General features: G+C 37.8%; 1 protein-coding gene across 21 annotated transcripts in view; it reads right to left on the bottom strand.

The window, feature by feature from the left end:
- Positions 1-8,368: 8,368 nt before the first annotated feature.
- The window catches only part of IFT74 (intraflagellar transport 74), a 177,004-nt gene continuing 167,152 nt past the window's right edge, over positions 8,369-18,220 (bottom strand). For 18 of the 21 annotated variants that reach the window (XR_012484573.1, XR_012484571.1, XR_012484572.1 and 15 more), the window contains one exon: positions 10,833-11,421. Coding sequence is in view for 15 of the 21 variants with exons in the window: in XM_074280771.1 (XP_074136872.1) it covers positions 11,303-11,421 (119 nt within the window). In the remaining 6 variants the exon portion in view is untranslated. Of the gene's footprint in view, positions 9,228-10,832; positions 11,422-18,220 lie in introns of those variants that run through there. The other 3 variants (XM_074280775.1, XM_074280777.1, XM_074280786.1) reach the window with 2 other exon arrangements.

The following is an 18,220-nucleotide window of genomic DNA, read 5'->3' as shown; positions in this document are numbered from 1 at the left end:
CAATTTTTAAAGGTAACATAAAAAGTCCATTTTTAAAGAATTCTGTGAATTTAAAGATTTAAAAGTAAGATTTAAAGTGGGTTTTGGGGGGGAAGGAGGGGTTTAAATGAAATATATGTTCATTTTACTTCATTTTTATAAGAAATTATTTTAGGACTTCCGGCCAAGATGGCGGCATGGAGGCAGACAGCTGCTTGAGCTCCTCGTTTTCTCTCAGAACTTACTTCATGACAAGCCTCTGACTTAATGCTTGACCCAGAAAGAAATCCACAAATTATCACCAAGAGAAGACATCCTTGAAAGTCGCCAGAAAAGGTCTGTGTTTGTTCGGGGGAGGGTCAATCAGACTGGGCGCAGACTGAGGGCAGACAGCCAGAGCAAGACAGGCAGCTCACACAGCTCAGACCTGAGGGGGAGGGGTGTGATCTCTGCCATTTCTGTGAAAGGGCTTTTGCCCCAGTGTGGATGCTCCATCTTGGCAGCAAGCCAGGAGCGGTGGAGAGGGTGTAAACAGCGGAGGTGAAGATTAAAACCCCAGAAAGCCAGCGTCTCTCAGAGCCCGGCCACCCCCAACCCCCACCTGGACTGACTCGGGTGCGTTCTCGGAGCCTCAGAGCGCAGACTCAGTACAGTCATTGCTGTTCTGTTAGTGGCTCTCTGCTGCCCTACCCCCAGTCTGTAGAGGAAGCCCATTAATACCATCCAGCCCCATCCCCTGTAAAACAGACCAATTGTTTCTCTTGTCAGTTTGTTTTCTTTGATTCCTACTCTGACAAAATGAACAAAAAATTCAAAAGGGCTCTAACCATTGACAGCTTCTGTGTGGAGAGGGAGCAGACTTCAAATGCTGAAGAGACTAGGAACAGAATGTCCCCAGATGTATCCCCTGGGAGGGATATAAGCTGCTCCTCAATACAAAAGAACCTCATAGAGGAAATCAAAAAGGCTCTCACAAGAGAGCTGGAAGAGGAATGGGAAAAGGAAAGGGAAGCTTGGCAAGAGAGCCTGGAGAAGTCATCCCATGCATTCAAAGACAGAATGGATAAAGAAATCAAATCATTGAGAAACAGGATTAGTGAGCTGGAAAAGGTAAACAACTTCAAGGAAAACAGGATTAGTGAGCTGGAAAAGGTAAACAACTCCAAGGAAAACAGGATTAGAGAGCTGGAAAAAGAAATCAGCTCTCTAAAAAATAAAATGGATACAATGGAAAAAAATTCCATAGAAGATAAAAACTCAATTGGACAATTACAAAGAGATATAAAAAAAGTGAGTGAAGAAAATACATCATTGAAAATTAGACTGGAACAAGTAGAAATGAATGACTCAAGGAGAAACCAAGAGGGAGTCAAGCAAAACCAGAGAAATGAAACAATTGAAAAGACTGTCAAGTACCTTACCAGAAAGACAACAGACCTGGAAAACAGATCCAGGAGAGACAATTTGAGAATAATCGGACTCCCTGAAAAATGGGAGGAAAAAAAGAGCTTGGACACCATTTTCGAGGAAATTATCAAAGAGAACTGCCCAGACGTTTTGGAAACAGAGGGTAAAATAGACATTGAGAAAATTTATCGATCACCTACTGAAAGGGACCCTAAAATCAAAACGCCAAGAAATATACTGGCCAAGTTCAAGAACCATCAGACAAAGGAAAAGATATTGGAAGCTGCTAGAAAAAAACAATTCAGATATGGAGGATCCACAATAAGGATAACACAGGATCTAGCAGCATCCACATTAAAAGAACGCAGGGCCTGGAACATGATATTCCGAAAGGCTAAGGAACTTGGCATGCAGCCAAGAATAACTTACCCAGCAAGAATGAGCATCATTTTCCAGGGAAGAAGATGGACATTTAACGAAATAAATGAATTCCATCTATTTTTGATGAAAAAACCAGACCTACATAAAAGGTTTGATCTTCAAATACAGAACTCAAGAGACTTCTAAAAAAGGTAAAAAGAAATCTTGAGAACTATACTTCTGTCAAAAAAATATGTAAAGAACATATGTACAATTTGTCTTAGAAACTAGAGGTGGAAAGGAGATTATATCATAAAAAAGTATAAAGTGGTGTACTACATCTCATGAAGAGGCAAAGGTAACCTATTATATCTGAGAGAAAGAAAGGAGGGAGATGAACATAGCGTGTATCAATAGACATATTCGATTTATGGTGAAACTTCTTCCACTTCATTGAAAAGTGAAAGGGAAGGAGTCAGCTAAGGGGAAGGGAATACAGTAATTTCGAGGAAAAGGGGTAAAATAAGGGGAGGATCTTTAAGGTGGGGGAGGGATCCTAAAAAGGGAGGGCTGTGAAAAGCAAGTGGTGTTTACCAGTTTAATACTGGATAGGAGGGTAAAAGGGAAGGAAAGGGGAAAAGCATAAGCAGGGGTTAATAGAATGGCAAGCAATATAGAATTAGTCCTTCTAACCATAAATGTGAATGGGGCAAACTGCCTCATAAAGAGGAAGCAGTTAGCAGACTGGATTAAAAGTCAGAATCCTACTATATGTTGTTTACAGGAAACACACCTGAAACAGGATGAGACATTCAAACTAAAAGTAAAAGGGTGGAGCAGAATCTATTATGCTTCAGGCAAAACCAAAAAAGCAGGAGTAGCCATCCTCATCTCAGATCAAGCAAAAACAAAAATTGATCTAATTAAAAGAGATAAGGAAGGGCATTATATCCTGCTAAAGGGAAGCATCAATAGTGAAGCAGTATCAATATTAAACATGTATGCACCAAGTGGTGCAGCATCTAAATTCTTAAAAGAGAAATTAAGAGAGTTGCAAGAGGAAATAGATAGCAAAACTATAATAGCGGGAGATCTCAACCTTGCACTATCAGAATTAGATAAATCAAACCACAAAATAAATAAGAAAGAAGTCAAAGAGGTAAATAGAATACTAGAAAAGTTTGATATGATAGATCTTTGGCGAAAGCTAAATGGAGACAGAAAGGAATATACTTTCTTCTCAGCAGTTCATGGAACCTATACAAAAATTGATCATATACTAGGGCATAAAAACCTCAAAATCAAATGCAGTAAGGCAGAAATAGTAAATGCATCCTTTTCAGACCATAATGCAATCAAAATAACATTTAATAAAAAGCCAGGGGAAAATAGACCAAAAAATAATTGGAAACTAAATAATCTTATACTAAAGAATGATTGGGTAAAACAGCAAATATAGACATAATTAATAACTTCACCCAAGAAAATGACAATAATGAGACATCATACCAAAATGTGTGGGATACAGCCAAAGCAGTAATTAGGGGAAGTTTCATATCTCTACAGGCCTACTTGCATAAAATAGAGAAAGAGAGGGCCAACGAATTGGGTTTACAACTAAAATTACTAGAAAAGGAACAAATTAAAAACCCCCAGACAAACACAAAACTTGAAATTCAAAAAATAAAAGGTGAGATTAATAAAATTGAAAGTAAAAAAACTATTGAATTAATTAATAAAACTAAGAGTTGGTTTTATGAAAAAAACCAACAAAATAGACAAACCCTTAGTAAACCTGATTAAAAAAAGGAAAGAGAAAAAGCAAATTGATAGTCTTGAAAATGAAAAGGGTGAACTCACCACTAATGAAGAGGAAATTAGAATAATAGTTAGGAGCTACTTTGCTCAACTTTATGCCGATAAATTCGATAACTTAAATGAAATGGAAGAATACCTTCAAAAATATAGCTTGCCCAGATTAACAGAGGAAGAAGTAAGTAGTCTAAATAGTCCCATCTCAGAAAAAGAAATAGACCAAGCTATTAACCAACTTCCTAAGAAAAAGTCCCCAGGACCAGATGGATTTACAGGTGAATTCTACCAAACATTTAAAGAACAACTAACTCCAATGCTATGTAAACTATTTGAAAAAATAGGGATTGAAGGAGTCCTACCAAATTCCTTCTATGACACAGACATGGTACTGATACCTAAACCAGGTAGATCGAAAACTGAGAAAGAAAACTATAGACCAATTTCCTTAATGAATATTGATGCTAAAATCTTAAATAAGATATTAGCAAATAGACTTCAGAAAATCATCCCCAGGATAATACACTAAGACCAAGTGGGATTTATACCAGGAATGCAGGGCTGGTTTAATATTAGGAAAACTATTAGTATAATTGACCATATTAATAATCAAATTAATAAAAACCATATGATCATCTCAATAGATGCAGAAAAGGCATTTGATAAAATCCAACATCCATTCCTACTAAAAACGCTTGAGAGTATAGGAATAAATGGACTATTCCTTAAAATAATAAGGAGCATATATTTAAAACCTTCAGTAAACATCATATGTAATGGTGATAAACTAGAACCTTTCCCTGTAAGATCAGGAGTGAAACAAGGTTGCCCACTATCACCATTACTATTCAATATAGTACTAGAAACTCTAGCCTTGGCAATAAGAGCCGAGAAAGAGATCCAAGGAATTAGAGTAGGAAATGAAGAAATCAAATTGTCACTTTTCGCAGATGACATGATGGTATACTTAGAGAACCCCAAAGACTCTGCTAAAAAGCTATTAGAAATAATTCAGAATTTTAGCAAAGTCGCAGGATACAAAATAAATCCACATAAATCCTCAGGATTTTTATACATTACCAACACAATCCAACAGCAAGAGATACAAAGAGAAATTCCATTCAAAATAACAGTCGATAGTATCAAATATTTGGGAATATATCTACCAAAGGAGAGTCAGGAATTATATGAGCAAAATTACAAAACACTTGCCACAAAAATAAAGTCAGATTTAAATAATTGGAAAGACATTCAATGTTCTTGGATAGGCCAAGCGAATATAATAAAGATGATAATACTCCCCAAACTAATCTATTTATTTAGGGCTATACCAATCAGACTCCCAAGAAACTATTTTAATGACCTAGAAAAAATAACAACAAAATTCATATGGAAGAATAAAAGGTCGAGAATTGCAAGGGAACTAATGAAAAAAAAGTCAGAGGAAGGTGGTCTAAGTGTACCTGATTTAAAGCTATATTATAAAGCAACAGTCACCAAAACCATTTGGTATTGGCTAAGAAATAGACTAGTTGATCAGTGGCATAGGTTAGGTTCACAGGGCAAGATAGTGAATAAAAATAGCAATCTAGTGTTTGACAAACCCAAAGATCCCAAATTTTGGGATAAGAATTCATTATTTGACAAAAACTGCTGGGAAAACTGGAAATTAGTATGGCAGAAACTAGGCATGGACCCACATTTAATACCACATACTAAGATTAGATCAAAATGGGTCCAAGATTTAGGCATAAAGAACGAAATCATAAATAAATTGGAGGAACATGGGATGGTTTACCTCTCAGACTTGTGGAGGAGGAAGGAGTTTGTGTCCAAGGGAGAACTAGAGACCATTATTGATCACAAAATAGAACATTATGATTACACCAAACTAAAAAGTTTCTGCACAAACAAAACTAATGCAAACAAGATTAGAAGGGAAGTAACAAATTGGGAAAAAATTTTTACAGTTAAAGGTTCTGATAAAGGCCTCATCTCCAAAATATACAGAGAATTGACTTTAATTTATAAGAAATCAAGCCATTCTCCAATTGATAAATGGTCAAAGGATATGAACAGACAATTTTCAGATGATGAAATTAAAACTATTTCCACTCATATGAAAGAGTGTTCCAAATCACTATTGATCAGAGAAATGCAAATTAAGACAACTCTGAGGTATCATTACACACCTGTCAGATTGGCTAAGATGACAGGAACAAATAACGATGAATGTTGGAGGGGCTGTGGGAAAACTGGGACACTGATGCATTGTTGGTGGAGTTGTGAAAGAATCCAACCATTCTGGAGAGCAATCTGGAATTATGCCCCAAAAGTTATCAAAATGTGCATACCCTTTGACCCAGCCATACTACTACTGGGCTTATACCCCAAGGAACTACTAAAGAAGGGAAAGGGTCCTGTATGTGCCAAAATGTTTGTGGCAGCCCTTTTCATAGTGGCTAGAAGCTGGAAGATGAATGGATGTCCATCAATTCGAGAATGGTTGGGTAAACTATGGTATATGAATGTTATGGAATATTATTGTTCTATAAGAAATGACCAACAGGAGAAATATAGAGAGGCTTGGAGAGACTTACATCAACTGATGCTGAGTGAAACGAGCAGAACCAGAAGATCATTATACACTTCAACAATGATACTGTACGAGGATGTATGCTGATGGAAGTGGATTTCTTCAACATAGAGAAATCCAATTCCAATTGATTAATGATGGAAAGAACCAGCTACATCCAGAAAAGGAACACTGGGAAATGAATGTAAACTGTTATTTTTACCTTCTGAATCCAATTCTTCCTGTGCAACAAAAAATTCGGTTCTACACACATATATTGTATCTAAATTATACTGTAATATATTTAACATATATAAGACTGCTTGCCATCTGGGGGAGGGGGTTGGGGGAGGAAGGGAAAAAATCTGAATAGAAGTAAGTGCAAGGGATAATGTTGTAAAAAATTACCCATGCATATGTACTGTCAAAAAAATGTTATAATTATAAAATAAAATTTAAAAAAAAAAAAAAAGAAATTATTTTATTTTTATAAGAAATCTTTTAACTTTTAGAGTAATCTAGACTTCCTCAAACAGAGAGAATTAATTTTTTTGAAAAATAAAATGTAAAAAAAAAATGAAATATTTCAGCCCTGCTATAAGGCCAATTCTTTCATATATACTTGCTAGTACAATTTGTTTTCTTGCCACTGACAGGTGCAATTCTTTCCAGTGAGCAAATTCATCTTTTGTCTATATTAAACGAGTATACTGAAATACTGAATCTCTTAAAATCTAACTCTGATGGAAGTGTGAAAGTAACTATAGGTCATCTATGGCTAGGTCAAAACAGCTTGCAAACTCTGATAAGTCCTTCCAACTGAATAGGCTTTCATTATGCATTAGCAATAGGTCTTTGTTTCCTGAGTGAGGATCAACCTACTAAATTAGAGAGCATCATTACAAGAAGGCTGGTCACCATGAAGAGGGGGACCCGGGAAGTCTGAAAATCCTTAAAGGAGAAAATCTCCTTCAACTCTACCTCAGTGAGAGACCCCACCCCGAAGGACAAACAGTTTCATCTTTGTTATCTGGGTGGGGTTGGCTCAGTCAGGAAACTCATTGAATTCAATTCAAATTCTATCCCTAGCTGAAACCCAGCAAGGAGCCAACTTGGGACTCCACCCATGGGCCCCCTTTGGCTAAATCTCTCATTATAAAAAGAGCCAAACTAAAATCCTCTCTTTGGAGAGGTTCCAAACATGCTAGCTATACCATATTTGACATCCCAAGGAGCCTCTGTACACTGGAATAGTCTTTCCAGTGCTATCCTCTCTTTACCCTGACCTATTTCCCTAACCAGACTTGAACCTTACTTCCAATCCCCATAATAAACCTTTTTTTAATCAATCTAGGTTTTCGGGTCTGTAAAGAGAGCCTCTGCACTGCCAGAAGTGAGTCCTCAAAACTCCCTACCCTTGCACTGAATCCCAAGGGGTTATAGGGGAGCTCCCTGAACCCCAAACCTGCCACCAGACCTTATCATTTAACTCCCTGACCACCAGAAACCCTAATTTCATTTGGGTTCCTCAAATCTAAACCTCATCAACCAGATGATATATTTCTGGCACAGCAACTCATAAGGTAACCTACTAAGCTATGGCAATGTTGCAATCAACATATATGGAAGAAATATCTACATCAATAAAATCACAAATCTTTAAATTAATGGGTATTATCATTGTTATTACTGTTCAGTTGTTTCCATTGTGCCTAATTCTTTATGACTCCATTTGGAGTTTTGCTGTAGTGATTTGCTGTTTCTTTCTCCAGCTCATTTTACAGATGAGGAACTGAAGTAAATGAGTAAAAGGACTTGTCCAGTAAAGGTCTAACGCCAGATCTGAACTTCACACTAGGATTTCTCAGACAAGGAAAACAAGAAGTCTAGACCAAAAGCAAAGGATCTAACACTAGGAATTTTTTCAAAATCTGTTAGGGTTACAAAGTGAGAACTCAGGTTGTCTGGGCAATTCTCTAGCTCAGAATTCACACCTTTGGTTCCAGCCTTTCGGGGGAGTTTGCACCTTTGAACTTCAGAAAAGGAGTTTACACAACGTTTGGGAGGAGCAAGTTCATTGGTTGAAGTAATTTTCTCACAAGCCCCATTGAGTTCTCACTACAATCTCTGCTAGGATAAAAGAGGAGGGCAGGAGGGCAAGGAGTGAGTCGAGTTTGGGACAGAGTTGGGACAGCAATCTCAGAGGAGGATTATAACTTAAGAGACGACAGGACCTTGACAAAAATCCAAAACATTTTTATTTCATTATTTCTCTTCAAGTTTTAATAATTTCTAAATGCAGTGAAATTAACATGATTTTTTTTCCCCAGATGGTAAGCACACACTATTCCTTTTGCCTTATGCTTTTAATGGATTTAATTTTTTAAATTTTAGTTATCATCTTATTGATGAGGTCTAGATTTAGGGTGGTGAGGGAGTTAAATGATGAGGTCTAGTGGCGGTTTGGAGTTCAGGCAACCAAATGGAGAGGTTTGGCTCCCCTACAGCCCCTTGGGATTCGGCACATAGGTAGGGAGTTTTGGGAACCTCCCTTATGGTGGTGCAGAGATCCTCTGTAAAGGAATTACAAACCCAAAAACCTAGACTGGTAAAAGAGGTTTATTATAGGCATTGGGAAATCAGCTTTTCCTATGCATGAATAGAAAGGCTGAATTCCTTAGTGCCAAAGAAATTTTATGGCTTTTGGCAAAGTCATTTTTGTTTGTGTCTGTGTCTTTGTGCAGAATGTCTGTATCATGTTTGTTCCATAAGCCAGATTTTGTTACCTTGAAACATTTAAAATGTAGCCAGCAAGAAAAATCTTCTATGCTGTAGTTGGAATGCTGTGAAGATTTCTTAACATCCTTGACTTCCACCTTAAAAAGGAAAAAGCCTAACTTTTTCCTATGGACCTCAGCTCTGGCCAAACTGGGGGGGCTACTGACATAAAGTTAGCTAATTAAAAATAAAATACTATCTTAGTAAATTCTCAAAGTTTTGGGCGCAATGGTTAATAAGTTTGGCAATTAGTTATTTTAATATCACAAGAAAATTTCCTGAAACACTGGAGATAACTTCAGGAATTTATCCCATTCTGAAAGAAAAGAAAAACAAAAAGCAAAAACAAATTAAGTAAATAGTAACTTTTTGTTAGCTCTTCCTTGACTCCTATCTTATCTGGAGTTCCCTTCTGCTTCTTTCAGAAAGCATCCCAGAAGTTTTTAAGGGACCCTCTCCACTTCACTTCTGGGAGGCCTGAGTGTATCTCAGTTGTGGGGACTGCTATATAGCAATATAGCCCAATATAGATCAATATAGTCCAAGTTCCTCTATTTGCAAACAAATTAAGAGAATGCTAAGGAACTGAAGGGAAACTTAAATTCTGCCTCACCTGTAAGAAATAGGGGAAGCAGCAAAATTGTGGAGACCCCACACAACCTTGCCTAAACACCTCCCCAATCCAACTTGAGGGAATGGGGATAAAATGGGATCAGGCTCCATGATCAGCATTTCCTTATCCCTGGCACCTGAAACTACCATCAAAGGGAGATTCTGGCACTAGTCACCCCCTAACCCCCGCTTTCTGCCAGTTCTGTTCAGCAACTGCCTGAGAAGGATCTGGGTATCCCTGGCAGCACCCAGCATGGCAGTGTGAAGTGTGAGGCAAATTATTTTATCTCTGCCCAGTTTTCTGATTTGGTAAAGAGAAATAATGATTGTTGTTGTGAAGATCACATGATTGCAAAAGTGCTTAGCATAAAACATGCTATATGAATGTTCACTGCTTTATTGGCAATTCAGTTTGCCTGGAACATTTAATTAGAATTTAGGGAATCTCATTAACTAAAGTTAATTTTAAAATTTGTTCTATCTCAATTTTAAGAACTGGTTTTTTTCCCCCCTAAAACAAACATTTAAGAGAAAACTATTTGGCTATTAGGACAATTCTAAAATTGTTAACTAAGTTATTTGGAGTTACTGTCATCCTGATAAACCTAAAATTGGTAATTACTGTGTGTGGAACAAGAGGGAAAGCCTTACTAGTTCACCTCCAAGTATGAAGTGTGCAACACAGTCCATGAAAACACTAAGAATAGTTGGTGTAGGCAACAGTAAGGTCAGTCCTTTCTCTGGGATCTCTGTCAACTTCCCTTAATTTGTAAGTTTGACAGTTTTCTTGAAACTATTAGGGTAAGCAAAGGTCATCAGTTCTGAAAAATGAGACTGTTTAAGGATTTATAGTTCCTAAAAAGAGAATGTGTTTACTAAGAATCCATAAGCTTGTTTAATGATTAATCCTTTGTACCAGAATAAATTTAAACATATAAAACATGTTAAACAAAAATCTTATGTGTGTAAGCCCTGGCAAACTTTTAAAAATAAGGTATTTAGTCCTAAATTGCAATTAGTAAAATTTGCTATTAGAGATAAAATCTCTAGGAACTGTAACTCTTTTGAGTTTGAATTTGATTGCCTGATAATTTAAAAGTATTTTAACTTCTACTTTTACTTCATTTTTTTTTTTTTTCTGTGATTGCCAACCTTGCCTTTGTAAACTATACTCAACTGCTTGACCTGGGCTTGCCCCCAGAGTCTTAGTTATTATTCTGTAGGAGGAGGCAATTCTACAGTAAATATGTATATGCATAAATACATTTTCAATCACCAGATTATAGTGAATGACTGAAGGACTTCGAAAAATTTTAATTCTCTTTATTTGCAAAGATTAATTTTTATCTTTTTTAAAAGACAAAGCTATAAAAATATTGCTTCTATTGGTATGTTTAATGTGTGATTAATAATAAAAATCTTCACTTCTTATGGAAAACCTGGATGAAAAATGTATTCCTGATACTAATCACAACTATTTATTATGTTAGAAGCATATTTGAATATAAAATAAGTCATGACAAAGCAAACATTTTCCTTTTCAGGAAAACCTAATCCATACATTTTTAAAAGTCCTCTTTTGGATTGTTGCTCTCAAAAATAGGGTGATATTTTCAAGGATTCATTTCAATAAACCACTTGTCAACAATAGTTTGTAACTATACATGGGCAGGCTATATTTTCTTCTGTTTTTAATGTTTTTCTATGAGTGAATTTGTTCAAAGTTCAGAAGTACAAGAATTAAAGTACTTGATGGATGCCTTGAAGTAAAGTCTGAATTCAGTTTCGAGTGGTATTGTGAAGAGAGTCCACGATGGTTTTATTGTATTCGGCAATTTGTTTAGTCACATTCTTCATAACTGGCCGATAATCACTCTCTTGACTCTTGGTTGCAATGACTGATTAAAATAGTTAAGGGAGATCACTAATAAATCACCAGTAAAATTTTAATTTAATTTATGGTTGTTTCTACTGAATGAGATGGAGAGAGATCTCTCAAGACAGTTGTGAAAATCGAGTAAGGCTTCATCTACTTCAGAGTTAGAGTAGCCCTCAAGGACTTTCTTGAAACTATTAGGGTAAGCAAAGGTCATCAGTTCTGAAAAATGAGACTGTTTAAGGATTTATAGTTCCTAAAAAGAGAATGTGTTTACTAAGAATCCATAAGCTTGTTTAATGATTAATCCTTTGTACCAGAATAAATTTAAACATATAAAACATGTTAAACAAAAATCTTATGTGTGTAAGCCCTGGCAAACTTTTAAAAATAAGGTATTTAGTCCTAAATTGCAATTAGTAAAATTTGCTATTAGAGATAAAATCTCTAGGAACTGTAACTCTTTTGAGTTTGAATTTGATTGCCTGATAATTTAAAAGTATTTTAACTTCTACTTTTACTTCATTTTTTTTTTTTCTCTGTGATTGCCAACCTTGCCTTTGTAAACTATACTCAACTGCTTGACCTGGGCTTGCCCCCAGAGTCTTAGTTATTATTCTGTAGGAGGAGGCAATTCTACAGTAAATATGTATATGCATAAATACATTTTCAATCACCAGATTATAGTGAATGACTGAAGGACTTCGAAAAATTTGAGTTGAGCATTGACTCAAGGGCATATATAAGTTCCCTTCCTGGTATCGTCCCATGACATCATTTCCTCCCTACTTCAATCAAATGTGGGCACTATGTACTTATTGGCCATGCATTGGTCACAAAGTGCAATTTCAAGGTATCTTCTACTCCTGGTCATCAGGGTCAAACCCAGAGTACTTCCTCATGCTTTTAGTCTATTCAGATATTAGGCTGGTGACTCATCCTTTCCTTGAATGACCCCAAAGATCTTTTTCATGTTCTGTGCTTTTGATGATGCATTTTGAATTCCCGTAATTATCAGTTCTCTAAGATCCCTCATACTTCCCCAATATATGGGGTTATTGTGATCCCAATTCAAATTTACTAAAGGGTATTTCTGGTCAGCTGGGACTACTACTGCCACTGGAGGGTGTCTCCTGTCCCACTCCCTTCAATTTCTTTGGTAGTTCCCACATTTAGAATGTAAGACCCTCAGCCAATGAGGATGATGGTCGGTGATGAGAGGGGTATTTGTGTTAGGGACTATTTAAAGTGTAAATCTGTCCCAAAATGTGCCTCCTCCCTTCTATTGCTTGTTCAAGGGGAGGGACACCTGCTTCTTGCAAAAACGTACAATAAACTTTTGCTCTCCAGCTTTTTTGATTAACTGATCTCCAGCTTTTTTTTTATTAAACAAATAATACCTTATCTTTTTCTTGATTTTTCCTTTTTATTTTAGCAGTTTGTTCCAATTATTTATTTCCCAATATCTACTGATATCTACATAGCAAATTGCTTGACTGATCTGTCCTCACACAGAGCCAGTCAGAATTTTTACCATGGAATTTCTCCCTTTTGCTTTGCCCTGAGTTTCTCCACTTCAGGCCCACTTTACCTTGGGGAGCAAAGAGAAGCCCTTGGACGTCACTGGTGGGCTGCCTAAATCAGGGCAGGGCGCCATCCACTAACACCCAAGAGTTTGCCTATTCACCAAGTCATGTGATCCTGGTCGAGCCCCAAAACTCTGTGGCTCAGAATGGTGAGTGGTCAGATTATCAGTAGAAAGTTACAGAAAGTAGAAGGATGGAATAATAAGAGCCTTTCCAATCTATTGAAGGAGGCCACCAAAGGGTATGTTAGAAAGGATGACGAGAAACAAAAGCACAAAAGCCAAAATTTTAATCTAGACGGTACAGGGAATTGCAAAGAATGCAGAAAAGCCAACAGGACAAAACCCTAAGGAAAGGAGACAGATATTCAGGAAGGGACAGGAAGCTTTCTGTTCCTGACAGTAGAAAGCCTTTGACATGTTGGATATGTCAAAAAGTAGGGCATATACAAAAAGACTGCCCCCAGCAGAAGATTGAGCAGCAGATATGTTGCCTTGTTAGCTCGATGAATGTTAGGGAAGTCAGAGGTGTGGGGATGGAACCCCACCAGTGTTCTTAGTAGACACTGAGTCATCAAGATCTTCAATGATCTGTTTGCCTGAGGGGAGTAAATTATCTAAGGAGACCCTGGTGATTTCTGAGGTCAAAGGAGAAAATTTCAGAAGCAGGAGTAAACTTACTGGGGAGAGATTTAATAACTAAACTAGAAATTGTGTTGATTCCACATGGACCCAGCATATAGCCCAGTAGAATGGCACTAATGAAGAAGAGTAGATTAGGATAAACTCTGAGGTTTGGGCAGGACCTGATAATCCAGGCAGAACAGACATAGTCCCAATAAAAATCACATTGAAAGACCCTAGGGAGGTCCAATTTCATTAGAAGGAGAGATTTACAGCTTGTAAATATGCCCAATATTTCACCCTTCAACACACCTATACTTCACATCAAGGAGGATGGGAAATACTGGTTAGTTCAAGATCTAAGGGAGATTAACAAAATCAAGTTACCTTCCCACCCTGTTTCCAGACCCATATACTATTCTGGGCTGGATTCCTACTTCTGCTAAGTAGTTCAGTGGATTTGAAGGATGCATTCTGGAGCTGCCCTTTAGAGGAGAGTAGTAGAAACCTCTTTGCTTTCCAATGGAAAGATCCAAAGACTGGAAGGAAGCAGCGAAGGGAAGGAAGTGGTATGTCTTGCCCCAAGGCTATACTGAGTTCCTGAATTTGTTTGGTTGAATCCTTGAAAATTGCATGGGAGATTTCCAACCAGTAATGGGAACTTGGGTTACAGTATGTAGATGATCTATGAGTAGTGGGGGACACAAGGGAATACACTAGCAGTTGTATGGTAGGATGGGAAAAGGAAAAATGAATTTAGTATTGTGGATGGAGATAAAACTTCCATTATTACCAAGGGCAGTCTACCTGCCCATTGGTCAGCTCAAACTTGTGAATTGTATGCCTTAAATCAAGCACTGAAGTTATTGAGAGACCAAGATGTATGGAATATATACACCAATTCAAAATATGCCTGGCATGTGGTACATATATTTGGAAAATTTGAGAATGAGGGTTTGTAAATAGTAAGAGTAAAGAATTAGTCCACCATACTTTAGTCTGAGAGAGGTACTGGAAAACGTTCTGCCTCCTAGGCATGTAGCAGTAATACACATAAAGGGACTTCAGATGGGAAATTCTTTAGAGGCAAGGAGAAATAGATTAGCAGATAAAGAGGTCAAGGGAGCTGGAGAGTAGGAGATTACTCATATAATGGCCTTGATACCTGTACTTCCCCCTAGTCTGCCCTTTCCCAGTTTTACCCAGAAGGAAAAAGAGAAGCAGGTGAGAACTCGGAAGGACGATGGCTCTTACCTGATGGCAGAAAGGCCAAAGCAAGTATGAGGTAGGTCTTTTAGCAACTTAACCAGGGCAGGCACTGGGAGGTCCAAAAATCTGTGTGACACTGTACTGACAAGTTATGTTTCTCCTGGCCTATATACTATGGCCTGACAACTAGTGGATGGCTGCCTTATTTGTCAAAGGACTAACAAGGTTGCTCAATGCCAGGTCCTGAAAGGGGGGACGATCTCTGGGAATCAGACCCTTTCAAAGCATCTAGTTGGACTTCAGTGGGTCGCCTCAAATATTTGCTGGTCATAGTGGACCATCTGAACTCATGGGTGGAGACATTCCCCTCAGCCCAAGCAAATGTCTCGACAGTTATTAGAATTTATTAGAATAAATTAATCCCAGATGTGGAGAGAAAAGAGTCAGATCAGGGAAACATTTTTTTGACCAAGTATTGCAGAATCTGATTAGAGCCTTAGAAATCACTTGGGATCTCCATACCCCTTGGGATCCTCCCTCTTCTGGGAAAGTAGAAAGGATGAATCAAGAAATAAAACGGCAACTGACTAAATTATCTTTAGAGACCCAACTATCCTAACTGAGGTCAAAGAAGAAAATTTTCTTGTATTAATGATCATGGCCTGTAAAATTTACATGGGAGAAAGGGAAACATTGGGCACATTTCTTCTTATCTCAGAAGCAGGAGTAAACTTACTGGGGAGAGATTTAATAACTAAACTCTTTCCTAAATGCTTTCCTCTTGCTCTGGTCAAAATCAACACTAAGCCATGTAGAGATATTGGGCTTTCACCTTATGAATTATTGTACAGTCCATCCTTTCCAGGCTTATCATATGGGAAACAGGGACCCTATTTTAGGGACAAAGGCTTTATTTATTTTTTTCTGAGGCTGGGGTTAAGTGACTTGCCCAGGGTCACACAGCTAGGAAGTATTAAGGTCTGAAATCACAGTTGAACTCGGGTCCTCCTGAATTCAAGGCTGGTGCTCTATCCACTGCGCCACCTAGCTGCCCTTTATTTCTTAAGAGATATGTGAAATCATTGGTACAACATTTACAAGAACTACAACAAAAAGGGTTAATAGCTCAGACTCCTCCTCTAAGGTTTCCCTGTTCATAGAATTCAGGTTGGAGATTGAGTTTTGATCCAATCTTGGAAGGATGAGAAGTTGACTCCAAGCTGGGACAGACCCTACAAGATGTTACTGACACTGCAATAGGGACCCCAGGAACTAGGCTGGGTATACCAAACAGAACAAAAAGACCTGTGGTACCATCTTTCTATCAGAGTGAACAGCTGAAGACAAGGGAAACCTCAAATTACATTTGAGGAAGGGGCCTCCACTGAATGGGAAAACAATCTCTAAATCCAGTGCATTGTAATTGTCTATGTATCACTCTTCTTACTTTTTAAAAAATTACTTTGGGCCTCTTCACCTGTTTGGGAGCTAATATATTTTCCCCTAGGAAGTTCATCTTAACCTCAAGTATACTCACCTACCTTTTAATTGTTCCAGGATCTGTTATACTGGATTAATAAGGCCAGAATTTTTTCTTTCTTCCTGAACAGGCAGACAAATATTTAGGGATTCAGTTGTAAAATGATTTGGAAAAAGGGAAACAGTTTAGATACTTCCATTACCCAGACTGGAGATGCAAATGGTTGGGGTGACGCCTGGTCCTCAGAAAGAATTAGTTAAAGAGTATGGGCCAGCCACCTGGGCTCAAGATGGAAGTTGGGGATACAGAACTCCAATATATATGTTAAATAGGATAATTAACTTCAAGTAGTTGTAGAGATTATCACCAATCAGACAGCTAAGGCACTAGATCTGATTGATAACTAGAACAATCCAAAGTTCATTATCCAGAATGATTAGGTTGGAAGGGAAAACTGAAGGGTCTGTTAGACTGATGGTGTTAAAAGGATAGGAGCCAGTGCCCCAAGACGACCAACAGGAGCCAGAAGGGGATGAGGAGGGGATAGGGAATATGAAATTATGTTACAAAAATTTGGAGAGATTTCAGTTTACAAATAAGAGGGGGAACTGTACGAAATGGGGTGAGATCTCGCAAAATAGTTGTGAAAATCAAGTAAGTCTTCATCTACTTCAGAGTTGGACTAGGCTTGAAGGTCCTTGAGCATTGACTCAAGGGCATACATAAGTTCCCTTCCTGCTATCCTCCCATGACATTATCTCCCTACTTCAATCAAATATGGGCAACTATGTACTTACAGGCCAAGTTCAATTTCATGTTTAGAATGTAAGACCCTCAGCTAATAAGGATGATGGTCAGTGGTGAGAGACGTATTTGTGTTAGGGTCTATTTAAAGTGTAAAACCTGTCCCAAAAGGTGCCTCATCCCTTCAATTGTTTGCTTGATGGGAGGGCTGTTCACTTCTCTTGAGAATGAAAAATAAACTTTTGCTTTGCTCCTAGAGGTATCTCCAGCTTTTTTTATTAAGTGGTGACCACTGACCATTCTGAGCCACACATTACCTAATCAAATGAGAACAAGGAATACTACAAAAAATCATAAATGACAAAAAAAAAAGCTATTTTAATAGGTTAGCTTATTCATTAGTTAATTTATTTAATTTTGCTGAGGCAAATGGGGTTAAGTGATTTGCCCAGGATCACTTTGGACAAAGTTACTTTGTATATGAAGTGGGACTGGAACCCAGATCCCTTAGGGTTTTTTTCTGAGGCAGTTGGGGTTAAGTGACTTGCCCCAGGTCACACAGCTAGGAAGTGTTAAGTATGTGAGGTCACATTTGAACTCAGGTCTTCCTGACTTAAGGGTTCGTGCTGTATCCACTGTGCCATCTAGCTGCCCCTAGGTTAGCTTATTTAACAAAAAGAACAAAGAAATATATGTTGAGCTTACTTAACCAGAACAGAAACCCAATAAAGTGTAACAACTGCATTCCTTTACCATAGGCTTTACAAAATATTGGCATACCATAGAAAGTAGAGTTTTCTGGCACTGAAAATATGTACATATTTAACTGTTCTTCAGTCTTTTCCCTACACCACCTGGGTGTTGAGTCCTGTTTGGGCCCATCTTGCCTAATTCCAGTTCTGAGTAGAGAAGATTTTAAGGTTCAGAGTTGGTTGGGGCTTTTTTTAGCCTGTCCTAAAGCTATCTTCCTTGGCTCTTTCCCTTCCATGTTTTCCTTGCTCCTTGACAGAAATAATGGGGATAATGACGGCAGCTGTGTCCAGAGCATTTGACCACACAAAGTTCCAATTCTGAAGTAGCAATATATTGCAGTATTTGGTATGGTTTCATGGGGGGTCTGTGACATAAACTCTGAGGAAATCACCCAGGCAATTTTATTGTAGCTTTTTAAAAGGATAC

Source organism: Sminthopsis crassicaudata, chromosome 1 (genome assembly GCF_048593235.1).
Source record: "Sminthopsis crassicaudata isolate SCR6 chromosome 1, ASM4859323v1, whole genome shotgun sequence".
Classification (NCBI taxonomy): domain Eukaryota; kingdom Metazoa; phylum Chordata; class Mammalia; order Dasyuromorphia; family Dasyuridae; genus Sminthopsis; species Sminthopsis crassicaudata.
Note: the sequence above shows the minus strand (reverse complement) of the source record. Positions and strands in the feature narration are given on the sequence as shown.